Source organism: Chanodichthys erythropterus, chromosome 15 (assembly GCF_024489055.1).
Source record: "Chanodichthys erythropterus isolate Z2021 chromosome 15, ASM2448905v1, whole genome shotgun sequence".
Classification (NCBI taxonomy): domain Eukaryota; kingdom Metazoa; phylum Chordata; class Actinopteri; order Cypriniformes; family Xenocyprididae; genus Chanodichthys; species Chanodichthys erythropterus.
The window spans coordinates 17,198,784-17,221,608 of NC_090235.1; the positions used below are offsets into that span (position 1 = coordinate 17,198,784).

At 35.9% G+C, this 22,825-nt stretch overlaps 1 protein-coding gene across 3 annotated transcripts in view; it reads left to right on the forward strand.

The window, feature by feature from the left end:
• samd12 (sterile alpha motif domain containing 12) overlaps window positions 1-22,825 on the forward strand; it is a 117,741-nt gene that overhangs the window by 32,264 nt on the left and 62,652 nt on the right. For all 3 annotated transcript variants that reach the window (XM_067361440.1, XM_067361439.1, XM_067361437.1), the window contains one exon: window positions 7,791-7,931. In XM_067361440.1, coding sequence (XP_067217541.1) covers window positions 7,791-7,931 — 141 coding nt within the window. The remainder of the gene's footprint in view (window positions 1-7,790; window positions 7,932-22,825) is intronic.

Genomic DNA, 22,825 nt, shown 5'->3' on the forward strand with positions numbered 1-22,825 from the left:
TATATATATAAGAAGCACAAAGTTTCCAACATTAATCGTAAATCATCATATTAGAATGATTTCTGAAGGATCATGTGACACTGAAGACTGGAGTAATGATGCTGAAAATTCAGCTTTGATCACAGGAATAAATTATATTTTACAGCATATTAAAATAGAAAAACATAATTTTAAATTGTTTTAATATTTAACTGATTTTTCTGTATTTTTGATCAAATAAATGCAGCCTTGATGATCATCTTTCAAAAACATTAAAAATAGTAATGTGTCTAAACTTTTGACCAGTACTGTATATATATTTTTATTTTATTTTATTTTCTTTCTTTCTTTCTTTCTTTTCTTTTTTTTTTTTTTTTTTTTTTAATGAATCACTGCCATTTTCACAGTGAATTTCTGTTCAGCACCAGATTCAAAATTTGTTCTCTCTGGCATTTTTCATTTAGACTTTGGTCCTCAGCCATGTAAAGTAGGTAATTTGGCAGTATAATCTGGCCTTCTGGATGGAACTCTGTATGGATCTGCGTAGGGATGTACTTGGCAGTCATGCACTTATAGTTTGAGGGGCTACTAATCAGCCTGCCAGGTTGTGTGCATGTATGTGAAAGAGAGAGAGAGAGAGAAGGAAAGAATGAGAGAATGAAAGGTCCTCTCGGGACTCATGAATGCAGCTGCGGTTAAACTATGTGAAGTATGTTACAGTATCACCTGAGGAGTTTCCGTCTCCATTCCAAGCAGCCTCAGTGTTTCTCAAGTACAGAGTGAGAGTTTTGTCAGAGAAATCGAGGTTAATTTCCATCTTTATAGGCCCCAGAGCCACCCCAGCCCCCCCTCTGTCCTTCTGTCTGTCATCCCTCCTGGTTGTTGGAGCAGTAATTAGCCAGAATTTTGGTTCACATGTAAAAGGGACAGGTCCCTCGAGTGACAGTGCCGTGGCGGAGGGAGGGAGAGCTTTAAGATAGTCCATTCATCAGGACTGGAGACGAGTACGCCAGTCCAGAAACCACAGGGAGAAAGAGAGTGAATTTATCTGCCCTGATGTCTCGCATATGTGGAATCCAGCTACTGTAATATAACTATAAATATAAATGATTTATATGTTGCTTGCATTTTATTTCATCAGAACTACTTTTAAATGGCCGTCAATGTAGAAAGATGTGATTTGCGGCCAGATAGATATACCTTTGGTTCATATACGTGTATCAAAATGAACATTTCTTGTTTTATTTTAAATTTAATGATGCACTTTATAATTTTTTGTTCCCTCGTAATCTTGAATCAGAATAACTCCTCCCTCTTCTCTGATCATGAGGGCGGGGCAACCTGTCACTCACATGAGATCCACCAATAGCAAACCACAACCATCCAATCAATTCCCCACAGACAAAATCAAGCCCCGCCCTACATTTGTTCTTGATTGCAAAGCGTTTCATTTCAATATGTGTCACATTAGGGGAGAAAAGACATGTCGACTTTAAATAGTCATTGTAGTAGCGCTGGAAAACAGTCACAATAGTATGCAGAAGAAGCCAAGTATGGAGCGTTTGATCAGTATGCTGAAGTCCAAGATGCTGTTAAATTTTTAAAACCATTTCTCTGTCACTTACAAAAAGATAAGTCGACACAGGCCGTGAACAAAGAGATGGTGTGTGCACTGGCTCAGCTCCACTGGAAAGTCATTTAACAGTCATTAAAACAAGAGTTTTGTTTTTGTGTTTAGTTGTTTTGATTTGTCCATTATAATAATTTTACTGGCAGGCAGTATTATGACTCATTATATAATGTTTGTAGTTTACTGATACATTTCTTATTTGTCCTTTTTTACAGTAATTTCCAGTTGCAGTTTTACAGTACTTCCAGTTGCATTACCACATGGAATGCTCTTACACTTTACATAAAGCCTTTATATTTAATGCATTATAAAAGTATTTTTGATGCATTAATTTTGCACTTTATAATGCATTAATACATTATAATTCTTATTTATTCACTGAACACGCCTTTAGAAAGTATAATACATTAAAACACATGACAAACATATTATAATGCATATTATTATTGATGTTTTGTCATCTTCATAACGTACTAAATGACGTTGACAAACAATCAGCTGTGCAAAAATAAGTAAAAATCAAAACAACAGCAATAAATAAAAAAATAATTGAAAATAATAATAATAAATATAGCTGTAAACAGCAATTGACCCTTCGCCGGGAGGTTGATTGACAGGCAATCTAACCAGTCATAACGCCGAATACGGCATTTTGTCCGATAAAGCAGTCAGGAGTTAGTAGATTAACGTCGGTGGACTTGAACTTAAAGTGGTGTGTACTGACATCTTTCCGCGGTTGAAACAACATTCCCTCTGATGTACATTGATGTTTATTTGATGCTATAAATGAACTAGTAGGAAGAGATGATCGGTTCACGAGCCGCTTGAGCTGAGGCGCTACAGCGATCTGTCATGACACATTAAAGAGCCACAAAATGGTATTTGTTTAAATTTCTTTAAAAATGACAAAATTGGACATTTGAGACTTTCATATGAAAATATCTTGTCTGTCGATGCATTGTCAGTGTTCTGTCTTTCACTGCGTGAGAACATGATGTGTGGCGTGAGAGCAGCATGGCAGATCTTTGTGAACAGTCAATTAAGCAACAGAAGCAAACAAGAAAGCTAGCAGCACTTTGTCAATTTTTAAGTCAATCAGACACACGATACTGTATTTAGAGCCAATTTCATGTTTTGTTCAACTATATATATATATATATATATATATATATATATATATATATATATATATATATATATATATATATATATATATAATATACAGTGGTTACGGAAAGTATTCAGATCCCCTTACATTTTTCACTCTTTGTTATATTGCAGCCATTTGCTAAAATCAATTGTTCATTTTTTTCCTCATTAATGTACACACAACACCCCATATTGACAGAAAAACACAGAATTGTTGACATTTTTGCAGATTTATTAAAAAAGAAAAACTGAAATATCACATGGTCCTAAGTATTCAGACCCTTTAGTAGAAGCACCCTTTTGATCTAATACAGTCTTTTTGGGAAAGATGCAACAAGTTTTTCACACCTGGATTTGGGGATCCTCTGCCATTCCTCCTTGCAGATCCTCTCCAGTTCTGTCAGGCTGGATGGTAAACGTTGGTGGACAGCCATTTTTAGGTCTCTCCAGAGATGCTCAATTGGGTTTAAGTCAGGGCTCTGGCTGGGCCATTCAAGAACAGTCACGGAGTTGTTGTGAAGTTACTCCTTCGTTATTTTAGCTGTGTGCTTAGGGTCATTGTCTTGTTGGAAGGTAAACCTTCGGCCCAGTCTGAGGTCCTGAGCACTCTGGAGAAGGTTTTCGTCCAGGATATCCCTGTACTTGGCCGCATTCATCTTTCCCTTGATTGCAACCAGTCGTCCTGTCCCTGCAGCTGAAAAACACCCCCACAGCATGATGCTGCCACCACCATGCTTCACTGTTGGGACTGTATTGGACAGGTGATGAGCAGTGCCTGGTTTTCTCCACACATACTGCTTAGAATTAAGGCCAAAAAGTTCTATCTTGGTCTCATCAGACCAGAGAATCTTATTTCTCACCATCTTGGCAAACTCCATGCGGGAGTTTTTCATGTGTCTTGCACAGAGGAGAGGCTTCTGTCGGGTCACTCTGCCATAAAGCCCTGACTGGTGGAGGGCTGCATGATGGTTGACTTTCTACAACTTTCTCCCATCTCCCGACTGCATCTCTGGAGCTCAGCCACAGTGATCTTTGGGTTCTTCTTTACCTCTCTCACCCAGGCTCTCCTCCACTGATAGCTCAGTTTGGCCGGACGGCCAGCTCTAGGAAGGGTTCTGGTCATTCCAAACGTCTTCCATTTAAGGATTATGGAGGCCACTGTGCAGCAGAAATGTTTTTGTAACCTTGGCCAGATCTGTGCCTTGCCACAATTCTGTCTCTGAGCTCTTCAGGCAACTCCTTTGACCTCATGATTCTCATTTGCTCTGACATGCACTGTGAGCTGTAATGTCTTATATAGACAGGTGTGTGGCTTTCCTAATCAGGTCAAATCAGTATAATCACACAGAGCTAGACTCAAATGAAGGTGAAGAACCATCTCAAGGATGATCAGAAGAAATGGACAGCACCTGAGTTAAATATATGAGTGTCACAGCAAAGGGTCTGAATACTTAGGACCATGTGATATTTCAGTTTCTCTTTTTTAATAAATCTGCAAACATGTCAACAATTCTGTGTTTTTCTGTCAATATGGGGTGCTGTGTGTACATTAATGAGGAAAAAAATGAACTTAAATGATTTTAGCAAATGGCTGCAATATAACAAAGAGTGAAAATATCTCATTTTGTTTAGGAGTTATAGACATTTATGCATATTAACACACAAAAAAATGACATACACCTGACTTTGATTGCATTTTTTTGACACATACTATAAAAATGTTGACATTTGGCCATCAGAATTTAGTCTATGACCTATGTTTCAGATTTTTCCAAGGTGGTTTCGTCTCGATCGGACTAATGGTTTTGAAGATATTCGTGAATGTTGTTTAAACACTAAATCACAACGTTGCACTAACCATGAGGCGAAACCTAGCATGTTTGGTATCGTTGGACTCTGCAGGGATTCGGGAGTGAAAATAAGTCAACCTCATCCAGTTATAAGCATGTAAATATTTTTTTCACCACTAGGTGGCGCTGGTCCTAAACTTCTCAGACTCCTTCAGGGCATCATGCGGATGACCCATTCTGGGATTCGTAATAATACGTTCACGCGTTCATAAAGTACCAAAATCTTAAAATATCTCATCCAAAATGGCCAAGATGGGAAAATTGGATGACATTTGATGCCCTGAATCTAACGAGACTACTTTTATGATTTGGACAAACCGTTCAGAAATTATAAGCAAAAATAGGTATTTTTCGTATTTCTCTGGACCAGTAGGTGGCGCAGTGCCGCATCGCAGCAGGTCATGCTTGTGACGACGTGCCAAGTTTGGTCTGAATAAAATAAAGCGTTGAGATGATACAGTCATGCATCTATTTTCACAAGCGCTACGTAAAATTCATTTGCATGTTTTTCATAAACGGTTTGATAAATCAACATTTTGTTGGCATAGTCTGAAGACGATCTGGTTCAATTTTTGTGAAAGTCGGAGCAAAAGGAAAATGACGTCATAGAGTGCAGTTGAATCGTTTGAGCCAAGGAATCAGAGGAAAAATTTGTTTCTAGCCCAAAGTTATTAGCATAAATACAACTGCAGGTTTGGACAGCTGGTGGCGCTAGAGCGATTGAGTTAGAGACTCCAAATTTGATATGGTGACAGTTCAGACTGTCCTCTATCAGTGTGCCAAATTTCATAACTTTCCTGCAAGTAGTTCTATGGGCTGCCATAGACTTTCCTTGACATTTAAACCAGTAAAACAGTTGGAAAACAGCAAATTAATAATGGATTATTTATAATGCATTATTCATGAAGGCTTTAAGACAAAGTGTTGCCGTTAAGATAATCTAAATTGTTTCGTTTGGCTATCTTTCAGAGTGATTTTTGGGAAAAGTCTCAGAAAACTCAAAAAATGTTGGTATTTCTGTTTTGAATCATCTGTGAAAGCATCAGTGACATTTGCACAATGGATGTTTTGTGTATATAGTACACAATATTTTATGCTTTTGTGTTTTGTATATCAGACCACATTCTTTTGCATTCTTATCTTGCTGAGACAGCTGTTACCCGGCGACCCGTTCTCCCTGATAAGCAGCATCTAAAATGTTTTTATAGGACAGTCACTTGTTTAGAATGGCACCTCTCCCATTTCTTCTCATGCACTCACATTTGTAACTCTTTTCCCATCTGTATGCGTCTTCTCGTCTTATTTTCTTTCTTTCCTGTTTTCACACTCTCCTATCCTCTCTTTGACTCATCTTCTCACTCGTGGCAGTGATTCAGAGAGAAGACACGCTGAGTTTCTGTTCCTCATTGAGGCGTTTCAGCCAAATGCTGCCAAATGAAGGGGTAGTTTGGCACTCTGCCAACACACCAAAATACCTTACCCCGATCACCTCAACCTACACACCTCACACATACTCCAATTTTCTGCTTCTAATGTTCCGTGACTAAAGAGGCCCCATCTGTGCTCATAGCGCCTCGATATTCTATTTAGAAATATAGACGGCATCAAACTGTGATCCAGTTCGAGTTGATCAGAAATGAAAAGGATTGTTCGACTGTGCCTATATTACATTGTTGTGGGCTGTACTGTGAAATGATTCTTTCTTTTGTACAATGCCTTGTACATCTACATTATTTTTACTGCAAAATAATCTTATTCTTGTATCATATATATATATATATATATATATAATTTTTAATGTATATTTATATATTAATAGTTATTTATAATATAAATAAATATTTATATATATAATTTTAAAATTAAATTAATATATGTATATTTATATATAAATTAAATTTTAAATCATACATTTATGTATACAGTACTGCCAAACGTCTTAGGCACGTCAGTATTTTCACCCCCAAAAAAGGTTTTAAGCCAGTTATTTATATCTTTTCCTGTAGTGTGTCAATAGGAAATATCCGTTCACATTTCCGAACATTTATTTTGCCATTAATTGTAATAATCCAGTGAGATTTTTGAATACACAATAAGACTGAATGAGTCTGTTAACTAAAATTAAGCTGTCTAATATATATATATATATATATATATATATATATATATATATATATATATATATATATATATATATATATATAATATATATATAATTTTTTATTTTTTTTTATTTTAAATATATATTTTTAAAACTACTTTATTATTAATAATTAATTTTAAATCATTTATTTATTTATTTTTTTATTATTATTATTTATTTATTTATTTATTGGCCTTTTCCATTATTGTAATTTACTGACTTTTTACAGGCTGTAGACGAATAGAAGTACATAATTTATCCCATTTGTTCCTCTGTCCTTTTAATTTGCCATTTTTGCATTGCCGCATGAAATGTTGTCCAGTGGATAAGGGTCAGCGAAATTGTTTGTTTGGCAGCTTTTAGTGTTTTTTTTTCCCCAGTTATGCATAGCTTTCCCCCTCACCGGAGACACGCTGCGCTTTAAAGACATGACCATTACAGCAGCGAGTGACAGGAGCCGAGCATCCACGCTCATAATGCAGCATAATCACTGAAAATTGTGCTATGCTCCATCTGAATACCGTCCTTCTCGCAGATAATGATGCCACGTTTGCTCTCTTTCACGAAAAACAACCGAATTAACAATTGTCATCGCAGTGTAAATGCATTAGTAGCCTTTCTGCTTTGGTACCTAAAGGCGTAGTGTGAGAGTACAATGGCTTTAACTTTATTGTGCACAAATGGCAGGCATTGACAGGCACTATTATGAGTTTTATCAGCACAGATATGAGGAGAGCATTTGTGAAGCGATGATTAAAAATGGCAGTGAACTTCATCTGACCTTGATCGTATTTCTAGCTGGAGGAAAAAATTCCAGTCTATTTCATTTCACTAATTACGATATATTCTTGTTAGGTTCTTGTAATGTAGGTTATTACAATACTCAATCCGTTTATACACAAGGGCCTGGATAATAAAGGACATTTACAGTTATGATTTAAATGAGTTATGCCATTTTATTATTCATAAATGTGCAATATGTAATGCTTTTTTCCTTGTAAAGCCCGGTCTGAGTTCATGTCCGTGTGTGTGTGTGCAGGTCGAGCTCTGATGAGGCTCACTGACAGGAAGTTGGAGCGAATGGGCATCATGCAGGAGAGTCAGAGACAGTTCATCCTACAGCAGGTTCTCCAGCTCCGCGTCAGAGAAGAAGTCCGAACCCTGCAGCTGCTCACGCAAGGTACAAACATCTACAGCTACGCTTGGGAACATCTCCATAGACTTCTGATGCATTTAAATTAAATTCATTACACTTCACCTTAACCCTGCCTTTGCAGGTTTTATTTAAGGGATTACTCTATCCTTTTATGAACCTTTTTTTACTGTAACTGCCTAAAATATGTAGTTAAGCGTGTTTAGTAATGCTGTAATTGTCTGTCTTGTCTTCTGAGGTCTTGTTTTCACTTGGTTTAGTAAAAACATTGAATTTGAATGCAAAGAAGTAGAATTAATTGCAATTCAAAGAAATGCATAAGCCAAATCTGTCATACGACTTTTTAAGCATAATGGATGGATGGATAGAACAATGGATGGATAAAGAACAATACAACAATCGATGGATGGATGGATGGATGGATGGATGGATGGATGGATGGATGGATGGATGGATGGATGGATGGATGGATGGATGGATGGATGGATGGATGGATGGATGGATGGATGGATAACGAACGATGGATGATGGATAGATAGGTAAACAATGATAGACCGATTCAAAGAAATACATCAGCAAAATCTGTCGACTTATTTAAGCAGGATGGATGGATGAATAGAACAATAGATGGATAAAGAACGATAGATGGATGGATGGATGGATGGATGGATGGATGGATAAGGGAGGATGGATGGATGGATGGATGGATGGATGGATGAGGGACGATGGATAAATGATGGATGAATGGATAAAAAATGATAGAACGATGGATGGATGATAGATAAGGGAAGATGGATAGATAATGATAGAACGATGGATGGATGAACAGATGGGTGGATAAAGAATGATAGAACGATGGATGGATGGATGGATGGATGGATGGATGGATGGATGGATAGATAGATAGATAGATAGATAGATAGATAGATAGATAGATAGATAGATAGATAGATAGATAGATAGATAGATAGATAGATAGATAGATAGATAGATAGATAGATAGATAGATAGATAGAACAATGGATGGATGAACGGATGGATGGATAAAGAATGATGGATGGGTAGATAGATAGATAGATAGATAGATAGATAGATAGATAGATAGATAGATAGATAGATAGATAGATAGATAGATAGATAGATAGATAGATAGATAGATAGATAGATAGATAGATAGAGAACAATGGATGAATAAAGGATGGATGGATAAAGAATGATGGATGGGTGGATGGATGGATGGATAAAGAATGATGGATGGGTGGATGGATAGATAGATAGATAGATAGATAGATAGATAGATAGATAGATAGATAGATAGATAGATAGATAGATAGATAGATAGATAGATAGATAGATAGATAGATAGATAGATAGATAGATAGAGAACAATGGATGAATAAAGGATGGATGGATAAAGAATGATGGATGGGTGGATGGATGGATGGATAAAGAATGATGGATGGTTTGATGGATAGATAGATAGATAGATAGATAGATAGATAGATAGATAGATAGATAGATAGATAGATAGATAGATAGATAGATAGATAGATAGATAGATAGATAGATAGAGAACAATGGATGAATAAAGTATGGATGGATAAAGAATGATAGATAGATAGATAGATAGATAGATAGATAGATAGATAGATAGATAGATACATAGATAGATAGATAGATAGATAGATAGATAGATAGATAGATAGATAGATAGAGAACAATGGATGAATAAAGGATGGATGGATAAAGAATGATAGATAGATAGATAGATAGATAGATAGATAGATAGATAGATAGATAGATAGATAGATAGATAGATAGATAGATAGATAGATAGATAGATAGATAGATAGATAGATAGATAGATAGAGAACAATGGATGAATAAAGGATGGATGGATAAACAATGATAGATAGATAGATAGATAGATAGATAGATAGATAGATAGATAGATAGATAGATAGATAGATAGATAGATAGATAGATAGATAGATAGATAGATAGATAGATAGAGAACAATGGATGAATAAAGGATGGATGGATAAACAATGATAGAATGATGAATGGATAAATTGAAAAAAATAATGGAATATGAACAATATTGTTGTCAGATGTTATTGCTAATTTGAGTGTAATAATAAGATTAAAGTATGAAGGAGCTGTAAACAGCTGTCTGTGACTCACACATCTGTGTGTGAGCGATCCTCACTGGAGTTCAGCAGGATTCAGAACTCTTGATCTGTGTTTACTGGATCAGCATTCCTTGAAAGAGAGAGTTAGCGATTGAAAAGGAAAGAAAGAGAGGTATTATTTGGGAAAGGTCCCAGCTGTCACTGCTGCTTTTTGTCTTCCTTCTGATATACAGACTAAATTAAACAATGACGTGCATGAGAACGAACAGCACACAGATGTGTCGAAATCATCCAGAGTTCGCAACGGTCCAGAGAAGGACAATATTTTTAGGGAACAAACAAGGAGCTGCTGTCTGATAAAGCAAAGCTAGGATAATATTTAATGTCCAACCAAATGCCATGAGATTAGATTCCGGCGACAGGCAATTTGTCTGTTCACTCTACGAGACGTGACAAAATCAGTATAAAATCACAGTCAATCAGAAGAGCATGTGGGCGGAGTCTCTTCAAATGTTTAGCATTCCAACCAAATTAATTTAAATTCACAGTCAATCAGAAGAGCATGTGGGCGGAGTCTCTCTGCAAATGTTTAGCATTCGCAACCAAATCAATCAAAAATCACAGCCAATCAGATGAGTGTGTGGGCGGAGTCTCTCTGCAAATGTTTAGCATTCCAACCAAATTAATTTAAATTCACAGCCAATCAGAAGAGCCTGTGGGCGGAGTCTCTGCAAATGTTTAGAACTCGCAACCAAATATTCCGAAATCTCAGCCAATGAGAAGAGCGTGTGGGCGGAGTCTCTCAGCAAGCACACTGCACTCACACAAAAGATGCCTTTTATCACATCGCCTCATCTGTTTATGACACAGTGTTGGTTCTGTTGCCAGAAAGAAGAAGAAAACACAAAGCTCTGTTCTAGCTGTTGAGCATCTGTTACATGTTGTGCATTACCCTGACAATAGCAGAATGAATTTCATTGATCACATCGTCTCTTCAGAAGAAGCTGTCCTCACAGAATCCTGGTAACTCTTGTAGGCCACTTGGATTCACACAGTCTGACATTAGCTGCTATCTGCAGCTTTTATTGTGCTCTGGCAGTCGGGTATCATGTAGACAGACAATAATTAACCTTTAGGGCTCACTGGACCATGCAGGGAAAATAATTAGATGCTGGCTCCCGTGAATGCCATCACGGTCCACAAGGCCTGATCAGTTACAGTGAACCGGACAGTGTTTGCTTCATGGGATTAGGGCACGTTGCATACCCACTTACATGTGTTTATTTTAAAGTGTTTTAGGTGTATGATAATGTGTATGATGTTTTTCTTTCTGTTGGACATCTGCAGTATCTGAGTGTTTTCACTGAGATCAGACTTGTTATTTTGCCAACTGTGACAGTACCAGAACCCGAATCAAAATGAAATCATCAATACAAGATTAAACCCACCCATAGATACCAAAACAAGCACAAACAGATGGCTCACAAAACAGTTGTACAATTGTTTATGGGCTTTGAGAACTAATGAGAACTGCTGAGCTCTAATCATTCTGTCATAATTACTTCTCATTAGTGTTCAGTGTGTATCCAAGATCTACATCAGATATTCCACTTCAGGGGAGACAAAAACCATCTACAGTTATGATAAAAATAGATCGGGCAGCCCAGAAACAAAAAGAGTGTCTTAGCCAAGTATTACTGTATCAGTTCTTCCTTTTGTGATTCGAGTGTCTTGGTGAATTGCCCAAAACATCAGCCTCATTTTAATTCATGAAGAGGTCTGATTCGTGGAGGTTATTGCACAGATTATGAATTATTGCATACACGTGTCTTGATGGGTCAGATCTCAGAGGTTGTTATACAGGTTTTAAATTGGCTACCGTCTTGAAAGTTGGACAGCGAGTTTAATAGCAGTCCAGCAAAGCTCATTTATCAAAGCCAAAGTGGCCAGGAATAAAAACGCTTTTTGGGAGGCTGTGACGATTAAGTTCATATTTGTAATGATAGCAGATTATTAATGCCACGCCGTGACGCTTTAATGTGTTAGAAGAAAAAAACTAAATTGTAACTGTGGTTATGTGTTTATTGATCATTTCATATGTTATTGTTTTGTTTTCTGTTAATATTTTACATCGAATTCTATTGATTTAGAAAACATTTAGCATCTGGTACTTTTACAGCAGTGTTATTTAAGCATCATTGAGATGCTATTATAGTTTTTATTTATATTTTGAATCAGTTTTTATTTTTATATTTTCTATTTTCATTGTTTTTTTTCAGTAATTTTCATATTTAATCATGTTTTAATATATATATATATATATATATATATATATATATATATATATATATATATATATATATATATATATATATATATATATATATATTTTAAGTTGTACTTATTTTAGTACTTTCAAGACATTTCTCATTTTCATTTAGTTTAACTTGATGTAGTTGCAGTAAAAGTTTCAGATTTTTATATTTTACTTTATTTCAGTTAATGTTCATTTCAATTCAAGAAATGTGAATTGTTAAAAATGGTTTTAGTTTCAGTTTTTAGTTAACATTTCTGTCATGTTTTAGTCATTTAAAAAATATAATATAAAAGTTTTTAATTATTTATTTTTATTATACTAATAATTTATATTTATATATTATTATAAATATTTATATATTATTTATCGTAATTGTCATGTATATATATATGTATATATGTATATATATATATATATATATATATATATATATATATATATATATATATATATATATATATATATATATATATATATATATATATATATATATATATATATATATATATATATATATATATAATACACACAGTATATATTGCTAATGTCAATTTTATTGTATAGTAAATTATGATAAACAGTTTTAGATATATTTTGTACATTTATATATTGTAACTTATTTTATTGGCCTGTATAATTTATATAAGCATAATACTGGCCTATCAATAAGAATCTGCTGCATTTTATTTATGGCAAAAGCAATGATTGCTATAAATAAAACCATACAAGAAACAAAATATCTTGGCATTTGTGCTGTGAGGTGTCTGTATCAGTAAAGTTTAATTAGAGTATTCTGCTCAGTCTTGGGATGCGCATCGTGGCAGTGGTGATGGGATCTATATTATGAAGGTGTGTGTGTGTGTGTGTGTGTGTGAGCGCTCTAGGGAGGGAAGCACGCTCAGTAGTCCCTCTCTTGGGGTCTTGGTGGGAAAAGGTGCAGATTGGTATCATTATTTTACACCGCTTCGAGGAACCCTTCCTCTCCTCCAGAAGGTCAGATTAATTTCATTTTTTAATTTCCTTCCCTGGCGATCCCAGAAGAGACACTTCCTGAGCCCTGTTTGGGAAGATGTGATTAAGTCTTGCTGAAGAAAATATACTCTCCTATTATCCCTCCATAAGTTCCTGTCATTCAGTCACATGTTGTTTAATAGAGTCCTCAGTCGAGAATCATATTCAATCAAATCTAAATCAGAATGAGTTTGCAGCACATTAGCAGCTCATTTTGAATGGAACACAAAGGGTTTGGCATCATTAGAAAATGGACTATAATTAGATATGACTAAAAACGCTTTGTTTTTTAAATCTTCTGAAGCCATACGTGCAGTATGCAGTAACATTAATATTCAAACTTTCTATTTTCCTTGAAGGGGTAAAAATTAATATTCTGTCATTTACTCTTCATGTCATTCTGAATGTGTGGAACACAAAAATAAGATATTTTAGTTTTTGTTCATATTATGAGTCATTAGGGTCCAAAACAATGAGTTCCGTTAACTTTCATTGTTTGGGCAAAAAAAAACCCACTTTGACATTTTTCAAAAAATCTTATTTTTGTGTTCTACAGAATAAAGAAAGTCATGCAGAATCACATAAGGGTGAAAATAACAAAGATGCAATTTTTGTTTTTGTCCCTTTTAAGAAATATTTGTTGGTTGCATGAGAGAAGTTGCATGCATTAGAAGACATAAGAGGAGGGAGGGAAATACAGAAATATATAAAAATATATAAAACAGACAATAAATTCGGCTAGTGCTAGTGAGTGTGACATACAGGTGGTTTGTAGATTGTACAATCCGTTTGATGGCATCTGCATTCTGTTAAATTAATTAAATTGACCATATGCACGGTTACTTTCTGTTTTTTTTTTTTTGTTTTTTTTTAAACCAGCTCGGGCATTTCCGGTGAACTGTTAGCTGTCATTCTGACACAAAACCATCAATGGTTGACTTTTTAATGTTGTATTTTTATTTTAATGCAGTTATCATACTTGCCTAATTTACCAAGAAACCAGTTTTATTGATTGCAATAAGCTAATGGGAACGTTTGAATGAGAAATGTGGCGTCTGTAATTAGCATTTTTCCAGCACTTCAAATGTTAATTTTAATGTGATGACCAACAAACATTATTTGTTCACCCTTTTAAGATTGTCCCTATTTGTAAAATCGAATATTTCAAGATCCAACTTTTGATAGAAAACACTTTAATTGCCATTATAACCTTCAGATGGCGGCAGAGGAGCATTTATTGGCTCATATTGGCCATTTCCTATAATAGTTTTTCACTCAGTTTCGCTTTTGAATAAAAAACATTATAAAATGACTAGGTTAAAAAATACATTTTGTTAAGATAAAGTATGAAGTACTCACAAAATCTCATGAAAAACAATAACTTTTCTTGCGAATGAATTACACAGAATTACTCCCTTTATAATCACAGAAGCTGTCAGTCAGTGCAGCACAAGCTCAATGATTTTGGCACACTTGTGAAAACTCACATTTTGTTCATTTTGAATCTAACTGAAGTGCACAATAAATCTTTAACTTGAAATGTGTTGACCTGTTTTATTCAAACAAAAGTGTGAAAACTGATGGCCCTTTTGCTAAGGACAAACACTGAGACTATGTCTTCTTACTTTTGAATAACTAAATTAACATTAGGCCTGACTATATTCTGAAGTATTCCACCATTAATGCTGTTAAAGCTACCTCAAGACATTGAAGATACCGACACACCAACAAGTGACATTTCACATTTGAATTACAGGGACATAGAGATTACAATAACGTAAATGCAAATAGTGGCGTCTATAAAGTACAGCTTTCTTTAAAAATCAATTTGAGAGTAATTTTCCTTTCACCCTCAGGGGAGGTCAATACTAACCATTTTTCAACTAAACAAAGGTATTCACAAAGCAATGCATCGTGACAAATGTTCATCTATTGATGAGTGGAAGGCGTCCAACTCACAAAAGGGCCGTTTTGTTTGTTAAACAGGCATGAAGAGTCACTTCAGGGTGTTATTGGATTCTGTAAGCTGCCCAAAAAGACACCAAGCAGATATTTTGCTTAGATTTTGTTGCTTTGATTGACCATCGCTGCTCATTAACATGCAATTTTCAAGCAAAACCATTTTCAATGAAGCTGAACATCTCATAATTTTTTCACCAAGTTCCACCCACTACCGATTAAAATACCCTTGACATGAGAATCGAGAGCTCCCTACTTAAATTTCCACTTTAGTTTCCATGTTCTGTGTCAGAACTATACAAGGCTAATCTTAGCTGTGCCATTTTGCTTTGCTCTTCTCCACATCTTCCAGCGCCGCACATTGTGGGCTGTGAATGCCAAGGTCACAGAGAGGTCATGATATCCCTCAGAAAAAAAAGGAAACTGCAATGTGTTTGTGTGCATATGTGTATGTTTGTGCTTGAAGGACAGCAGACTGAGAACCGCCGAAGCATGTGTTACATTCTATTAGTGAAAGCAAGGCTGAGACTCCTAGATATAGGGCAAAAATGTGCACACATACATATAGATGACATACGTAGACAGCTTTGTCCCTGAGCAGTGCTGGAAATGGGAAAAAAATTATGCTAATATTTTTTTTATGTTTTTATATAATATATATATATATGAATATAATATATTTTTTTGAGAGAGAGAGGAAGCCGCTGATGAAAGAAATGAATCTTAAAACAATGTATAATGGTTTCCCCAAAAATATTAAACTGTTTTCAACATTGATAATAATCATAAATGTTTCTTGAGCAGCAAATCAGCATATTGGAATGATTTCTGAAGGATCATGTGACACTGAAGACTGGAGTAATGATGCTGAACATTCAGCTTTGGTCACAGGAATAAATTACATTTGAAATTAGGATAGAATACGTTTACATTATACCTCCACTGTCGTTTCCTTTTTATAGAAATAAACACCCAATTAATTCAGTTGGATAACTGTCGCTTCAATCCCATCCAGCTCATCTAACACGAGCAGCAGAGTCGTACATTGTGCAGCAGGAATCAGGAGTTCACTGATCATGTGACGAGATGACTGACGAGACCATGGCGGAGGATTTGACGCAAAATCCTGAGCGCCTCTCCCTATTCACAGAGTACAGCGCTATCGAAAGCAAAAGTTAAACGCGAACGCGCATTCAAATGCAATTTCAATACCCTACATTTTGAAAGCGGCTCCCTGATGCATGCAAATATGCACTTGTGGCATATTTAAACTGTGTTCAATCTAGCAGAAATTAGCAATTACGTCCAAACGTTGAAAGCTTGACAGCAAAAATCATTTAAACAGTTTTAAATAAACTGGCTAATTCAATACAAATAGTTATTCTCTCTAATTAGTACGAGAGAGCACCGTTCTTGACTAAATTATAGTGAATTTGTTTTATTGAATAATTAGTATATTTACATAAAGTAGTAAGTTAGCATAATGGAAGCATGTGAAGGCAGATTTTATGAAGGCAGATTTACATGTGTAAATTCACTTTGACTACATATTTTAACCCTTAAATGCATGACTGTTTCGCCAATCATTCTTACATATTCGGGTCTTTATCGACCCGGATCTATATCTAACACGGAAGGATCTCTACCTGTCGCGATAATATAAAACTCCTCTGATATTAGAGTAACAATTACTGAAGAATAAAATAAATCGTATTTTGTTACCTTTTGGGGCTTGAAAGGGCTCGGTTTGAGCAGATGTTTTATGCCATCATCACTGTCCTCGTCAGAGCTCATTTCCCAGTAAATTCAGCAAATAATGGGCTAGTTTTATGGTTGAGGTCAAGAATATGAGCCCAATCACAATCTCAAACATATTCTCAGAACTATATAATTTTCAACATCTTCAAAATCAATATTTCGATCGCTAACAGCTTCACCAGATCCATCCAGTAACAGTTACAGTCATATTTGATTGCGTTCAGTACTTGCTCTGTAGTAAATCGCTGAGCCATTTCATGTTTGTTTTATTATTTCGTTTTCTGTCTGAATGAGTCGTCACTTCAGCATTGTGTATCAGACATTGCCACCTTGTGGAATAAAGGTGAATTATTCTGGATTATTAAAGGTGAAATATACGTACACTCATACACACCTCGGGTCTTTAGTGACCCTATACAATTTTTACAAAAAATGAATACAAAAATAGCCATTCTTTTATAATTTTATGACTTTTTTCTTGTTATATTCTTTATAATGAATTGATTGAGGAATACCAAGAAGGTTGATGTCTAACTTTAAAAAGTGAACGAGGAGGAGGGTAGTGAATGACGTCCCGGGTCACTAAAGACCCGAGGTATGCATTTAAGGATTAAAAAAATGACTATTGCCTGCTTATCCAACACGAGCTGCAGAGTCGTACGTGGAGCAGCAGGAATCAGGAGTTCACTGATCATGTGATGAGATGACTGACGAGACCATGGCAGAGGATTCGTTGCACAACAGAGCCTAAAAGCGCCTGACAAATGTCTTATCTTGTAGAATATGCGCTCAGCACCACCTATTCAGTACACGCGATCGCGAAATAGAAAGCGAAAGTAAACCGCGAGTGCAATTTCAATACCTCGCATTTTGAAAGCGGCTCCCTGATGCATGCAAATATCTCCCAGTATGAAAGCGATCTTACGCTGGGCTGGGTAGTTGTAACCATCACTCAGCTCTATCATTTAAAAAAAAAAAAAAAAAAAAAATTTATTTGCACTTTGAATATTTAGAGAGTACTGTGATTATGGTTGCACTTTTTGTTTGCACTTAATAAGACTAAGTGAAAACTGTGTTATTCATTTTTATTTATACTGTTTTATTTCTATGATCAATTTGTGGAAAGGAGTTCAGTTAGGAGGTCCAAAGCTGTAGAAGCTCATAAATCATGTACAGTCTGAAGAGACTCATGAAATCATACAGGAGCCAAACAGTTGAGTTTGTGGCAAAACCTTTTACAGTGCTTGAGTATTGTTGTCTTTCACTGCATATGATAATTCATATTCAGAAAGTAGAACTGAATTGGCAAGATGATTAGTTAAAATATTTTTAAAATGCACCTGCAGTTATGTATTTCATCATTGAGGATTTCTAAAAAAAATACAGTGTAAAAATCTTGTCTCATGAACTCAATCGCTTGTCTCATCTCATGAGATAACTTGTTACACCGTGCATGATTATATATCTTGCAACAGCGACAGAATTTATCAAAGATGATCGTATGCAAGAATATTCCTAGTCCCATGAAAAGCAGAGCACAGCATTGCCAGTACAACCCACTGAATAATAATCTGAAAAAAATACTGAAAAACTGATACATGATCCACCAAGCTGTAACAATGGTCCACTCTGTACAGATAAATCTGTGCAAATAGGAACATTTCCCCTGGAGGTTTGTCAGGTGCAGCCATCCGGTCAAAAAAGAGGCACAGCGTAGAATTGGCTGGATTAGAAATCAAAAATGAACTGGCTGGAGGTTTGAGTTTCACAGCGTGGAGCCTCGTACATCAGTTTCCAGAGAGCAGCAGTGCCATTAAAAACGCATCGGCCTGGTTCCGCTCTGTCTGCACCCCCCCCATCTGCAGCGCAAAACCACCGAGCTCTCCGGCCGCCCGACGCCAAGATGCTCTCACAGATACACTCACTCTCGTACTCATAAACATGCGCTGCATATACACACTGGCCGCTGCCATGCAGTCAGTTTCCCAGCAATAGGCCGTGGACCTCGCCAGCAGGATCAATACTGTGGGCATTAAAGCCAAGGAAGCCAGTCCGAGCTCTGCCCTGCTCCACAGAGGCCTATCAATGAGATATTTATATACACTATATTGCCAAAAGTATTGGGACACCCCTCCAAATCACTGTATAAATCACTGTATGTGTATAAAATCAAGAACTAGGCATGCAGACTGCTTCTACAAACATTTGTGAAAGAATAGGTCGCTCTCAGGAGCTCAGTGAATTCAAGTGTCAGATGCAGTGGTGTAAAGCACACCGTCACTGGACTCTAGAGCAGTGGAGACGTGTTCTCTGAAGTGACAAATCACACTTCTCTGTCTGGCAATCCGATGGACGAGTCTGGGTTTGGCGGTGTCCAGGAGAACGGTACTTTGTGCCAAGTGTAAAGTTTGGTGGAGGGGGATTATGGTGTGGGGTTGTTTTTCAGGGGTTGGGCTTGAACCCTTAGTTCCACTGAAAGGAACTCTTAATGCTTCAGCATACCAAGACATTTTGGACAATTTCATGCTCCCAACTTTGTGGGAACAATTTGGGGATGGCCCCTTCCTGTTCCAGCATGACTGCGCACCAGTGCACAAAGCAAGGTCCATAGAGAGATGGATATGCGAGTTTGGTGTGGAGGAACTTGACTGGCCTGAACAGAGTCCTGACCTCAACCCGATAGAACACCTTTGGGATGAATTAAAGCAGAGAATGCAATCCAGGCCTTCTCGCCAACATCAGTGCCTGATCTCACAAATGCTCTTCTAGAAGAATGATCAAAAATTCCCATAAACACACTCCTAAAGCTTGTGGAAAGCCTTCCCAGAAGAGTTGAAGCTGTTGTAGCTGCAAAGGGTCAGCCAACTCCATATTAAACCCTACGGATTAAGAATGGCATGTCATTAAAGTTCATGTGCACGTAAAGGCAGGCGTCCCAAAACTTTTGCCAATATAGTGTATCTTATATACCTTTGGTGTCACTGTGTTCATTATTGTAGCACATGTTGCAAAACATGTTGGATGTGAGTTTTGTTATGCCATGTCGCTTGCTTGCAGTGTTGACAGGGTGTAAAACTTTTTAAAGATGTTTAATTGGTAAATGCATTAATTGAGCATGAAAAAGCCCTGCAAAGTCCCTCCAGCTAGAGTTATTCTCTATATCAGTGCGGGAACGAACATGGCACAATATTCCTCTGTTAAATGATTAATATGCAGAATAAAGGGGCGGGGCCTGGTTGAATTAGTAGTGTGTTGAAACTGGCGGTTCTGGTAAGGGGCGGGACATTTCCCAAACACCAATCACAACACACTGTTCCAGCTGACCAATCAGAGCACACTGTGCTTTTCAGAAGGAGGGGCTTCATAGAGACAGGAACTAAACAGAGCGTTACTGACAGACTGGGAAGAGAGGAGCTGCAACAATGGAGAATATGAGGAACATAATCAACATTCAAGCAGGAAAACCTGTTCTAGTAGAGCACAAAAACAACATCAAGACTTTGTAAAAGGACATAATATAACATTTATTTATTAATCATGAAGTTAGTGCTAATGGTGCACTTGCGGCATATTCAAACTGCTTTCAATCTAGCAGAAAAAAAATAGCAATTACGTCCAAACGTTAAAAGCTTGACAGCGCAAATCATTTAAACAGTTTTAAATAAACTGGCTAATTCTTAATACAATCTAATTAGTATGAGAAAGCACCGTTCTTGACTTTATAGATGAATTATAGTGAGTTTGTTTTCTTATCAGTATATTCACTTGAAGTAGAACGTTAACATACTTGAAGCATGTAATAATTTTATGAAGGCAGATTTACACATTTAAATTCACTTTGACTGTAGGTTTTTCGATGAATGAGGTGGTAAAAATGTCTCACATGGCCGTGATTGTAGCCTACTGCACCTTTCTTAAAAAATGACTATTACCTGTTGATTTTATTCACTGGCTCCGGCTTCAGCAATTTCTAAAATGGCCCTTGATCTCTGTAATTTGAGCCTTCCTGCAGTAGAATATTACACTGAATGAAAAGGTAAAGTGGTGGAACTATGATGGTATATCAATAGGTAATATCTTTTGATATATACTTTGGTACTGCATGATTACCATATTCATTTACCATAGCATTTACATGATACTCAAAGGTACTTATGAAGCATGCCCAAAAACCATGGTAGAATCATGGTACCTTCTTGTTAGTTCAGGCGTTTGGAAAGGTATATTCCAAAACAGAGTGAAGGAATGGTGAGGAGAAAGTGACTTTATTGTGGGGTGTGAAGGGAAGTGTGTTTTCCTGAGGTGTTTTCGTGGCTCTGTTTATATATAATAATTAAAAAAAAAAAAAAATTAAGTCAGCTCAATATTGCTTCTATATATAGAAGTGTTATAGCTACTTTTTTCAGACTTGGGTTCAGGTTATTTTAGTTGAGGTCATATTTTAAACTACTTTTTTTGTGTGTGTGTTTTTCTATATATATATATATATATATATATATATATATATATATATATATATATATATATATATATATATATATATATATATATATATATATATATATATATATATTGGAAATCAAGATTTATTTTCTGGAGAAGCAAGATGACTTTATATCAAGATATTAATATTATAAGATATTGTTTTCAATAATTGTTTTTGTTTTAAGCAATTGTTTTTGCTTAAAACAAAAACAATTATCTCTCAGTGGGATCAGAAAATAATCTTGTTTTCTCTTTGAATCAGGTTTATTTTTCTGACCCAAATTTGTCCTATTTTTTTTTTTTTTAATGAAACATAATGAATTTTTAATGAAAAGCAAGACAAAAATATTAAGCAAGAACTTTAGCAAATTAGGGGCCAAGCACCGTAGTGTTCATTAGCGTTCTTATTATTTTTCTTCTTCCGTTTCCGCTCTAGCAGCCCATAGAACTGCTTGTGAGACAGTTATGAAATTTGGCACACAGATAGAGGACAGTCTTTTCTGTCACCACAGAAAATTCGGAGTCTCTAACTCAATCTCTCTAGTGCCACCAACTGTCCAAATTTGCACTCACGTTTATGCTAACTTTTGAATTGAAAGGGCTAGAAACAAAATTCTTTTTGCTCTGATTCCTTGGCTCAAAGCATCATTTTCCATCATGAATTTTTTTTTCCCGCCATATTAAATTTTTCCAAAATATTTTCTAACTCCTCCTAGGCTGTTGCTTCAATTTTCATGAAAATTGAACCAGATCATCTTAAGGCCATGATGACAAAAAGTCTACACAGCAAAATCCCCAGAGTTTCTTGTCAACTCTGCTCAGAGAACATATGGTTCCTCTCTACAAGGAGTTAAAATAACACTGAAGCAAAGTTAAAGTTAATGAGATAATATGCTGTTTGTGGAGTTGTTTATTCAGATCTTGAGAGATTTAATGTCTTTTATCTTCAGTTGGTTTCATCTAAGGCTGTGGATGGAAGTCATTTGTAGTTCTTGTGTTTCTCTTCAGTGATTCTGCTTGTTAACAGCAGGTGTTCATCACTAATGCTCAATCATAACTGAATTAATCACTTAATTATCTCATTAACTTTAACTCTTCTTCAGGACCATATGCAATCTGAGCAGAGTTGATTTAATTCTGGAGATTTTGCTGTGTATTTGTTAAACCATTTTCAAAAAATCTCGTTAGATTCAGGGCTTCATGCCAAGTCAAATGATATCCAATTTTCCCATATCTGCCATTTTGGGCATTGGCCATTT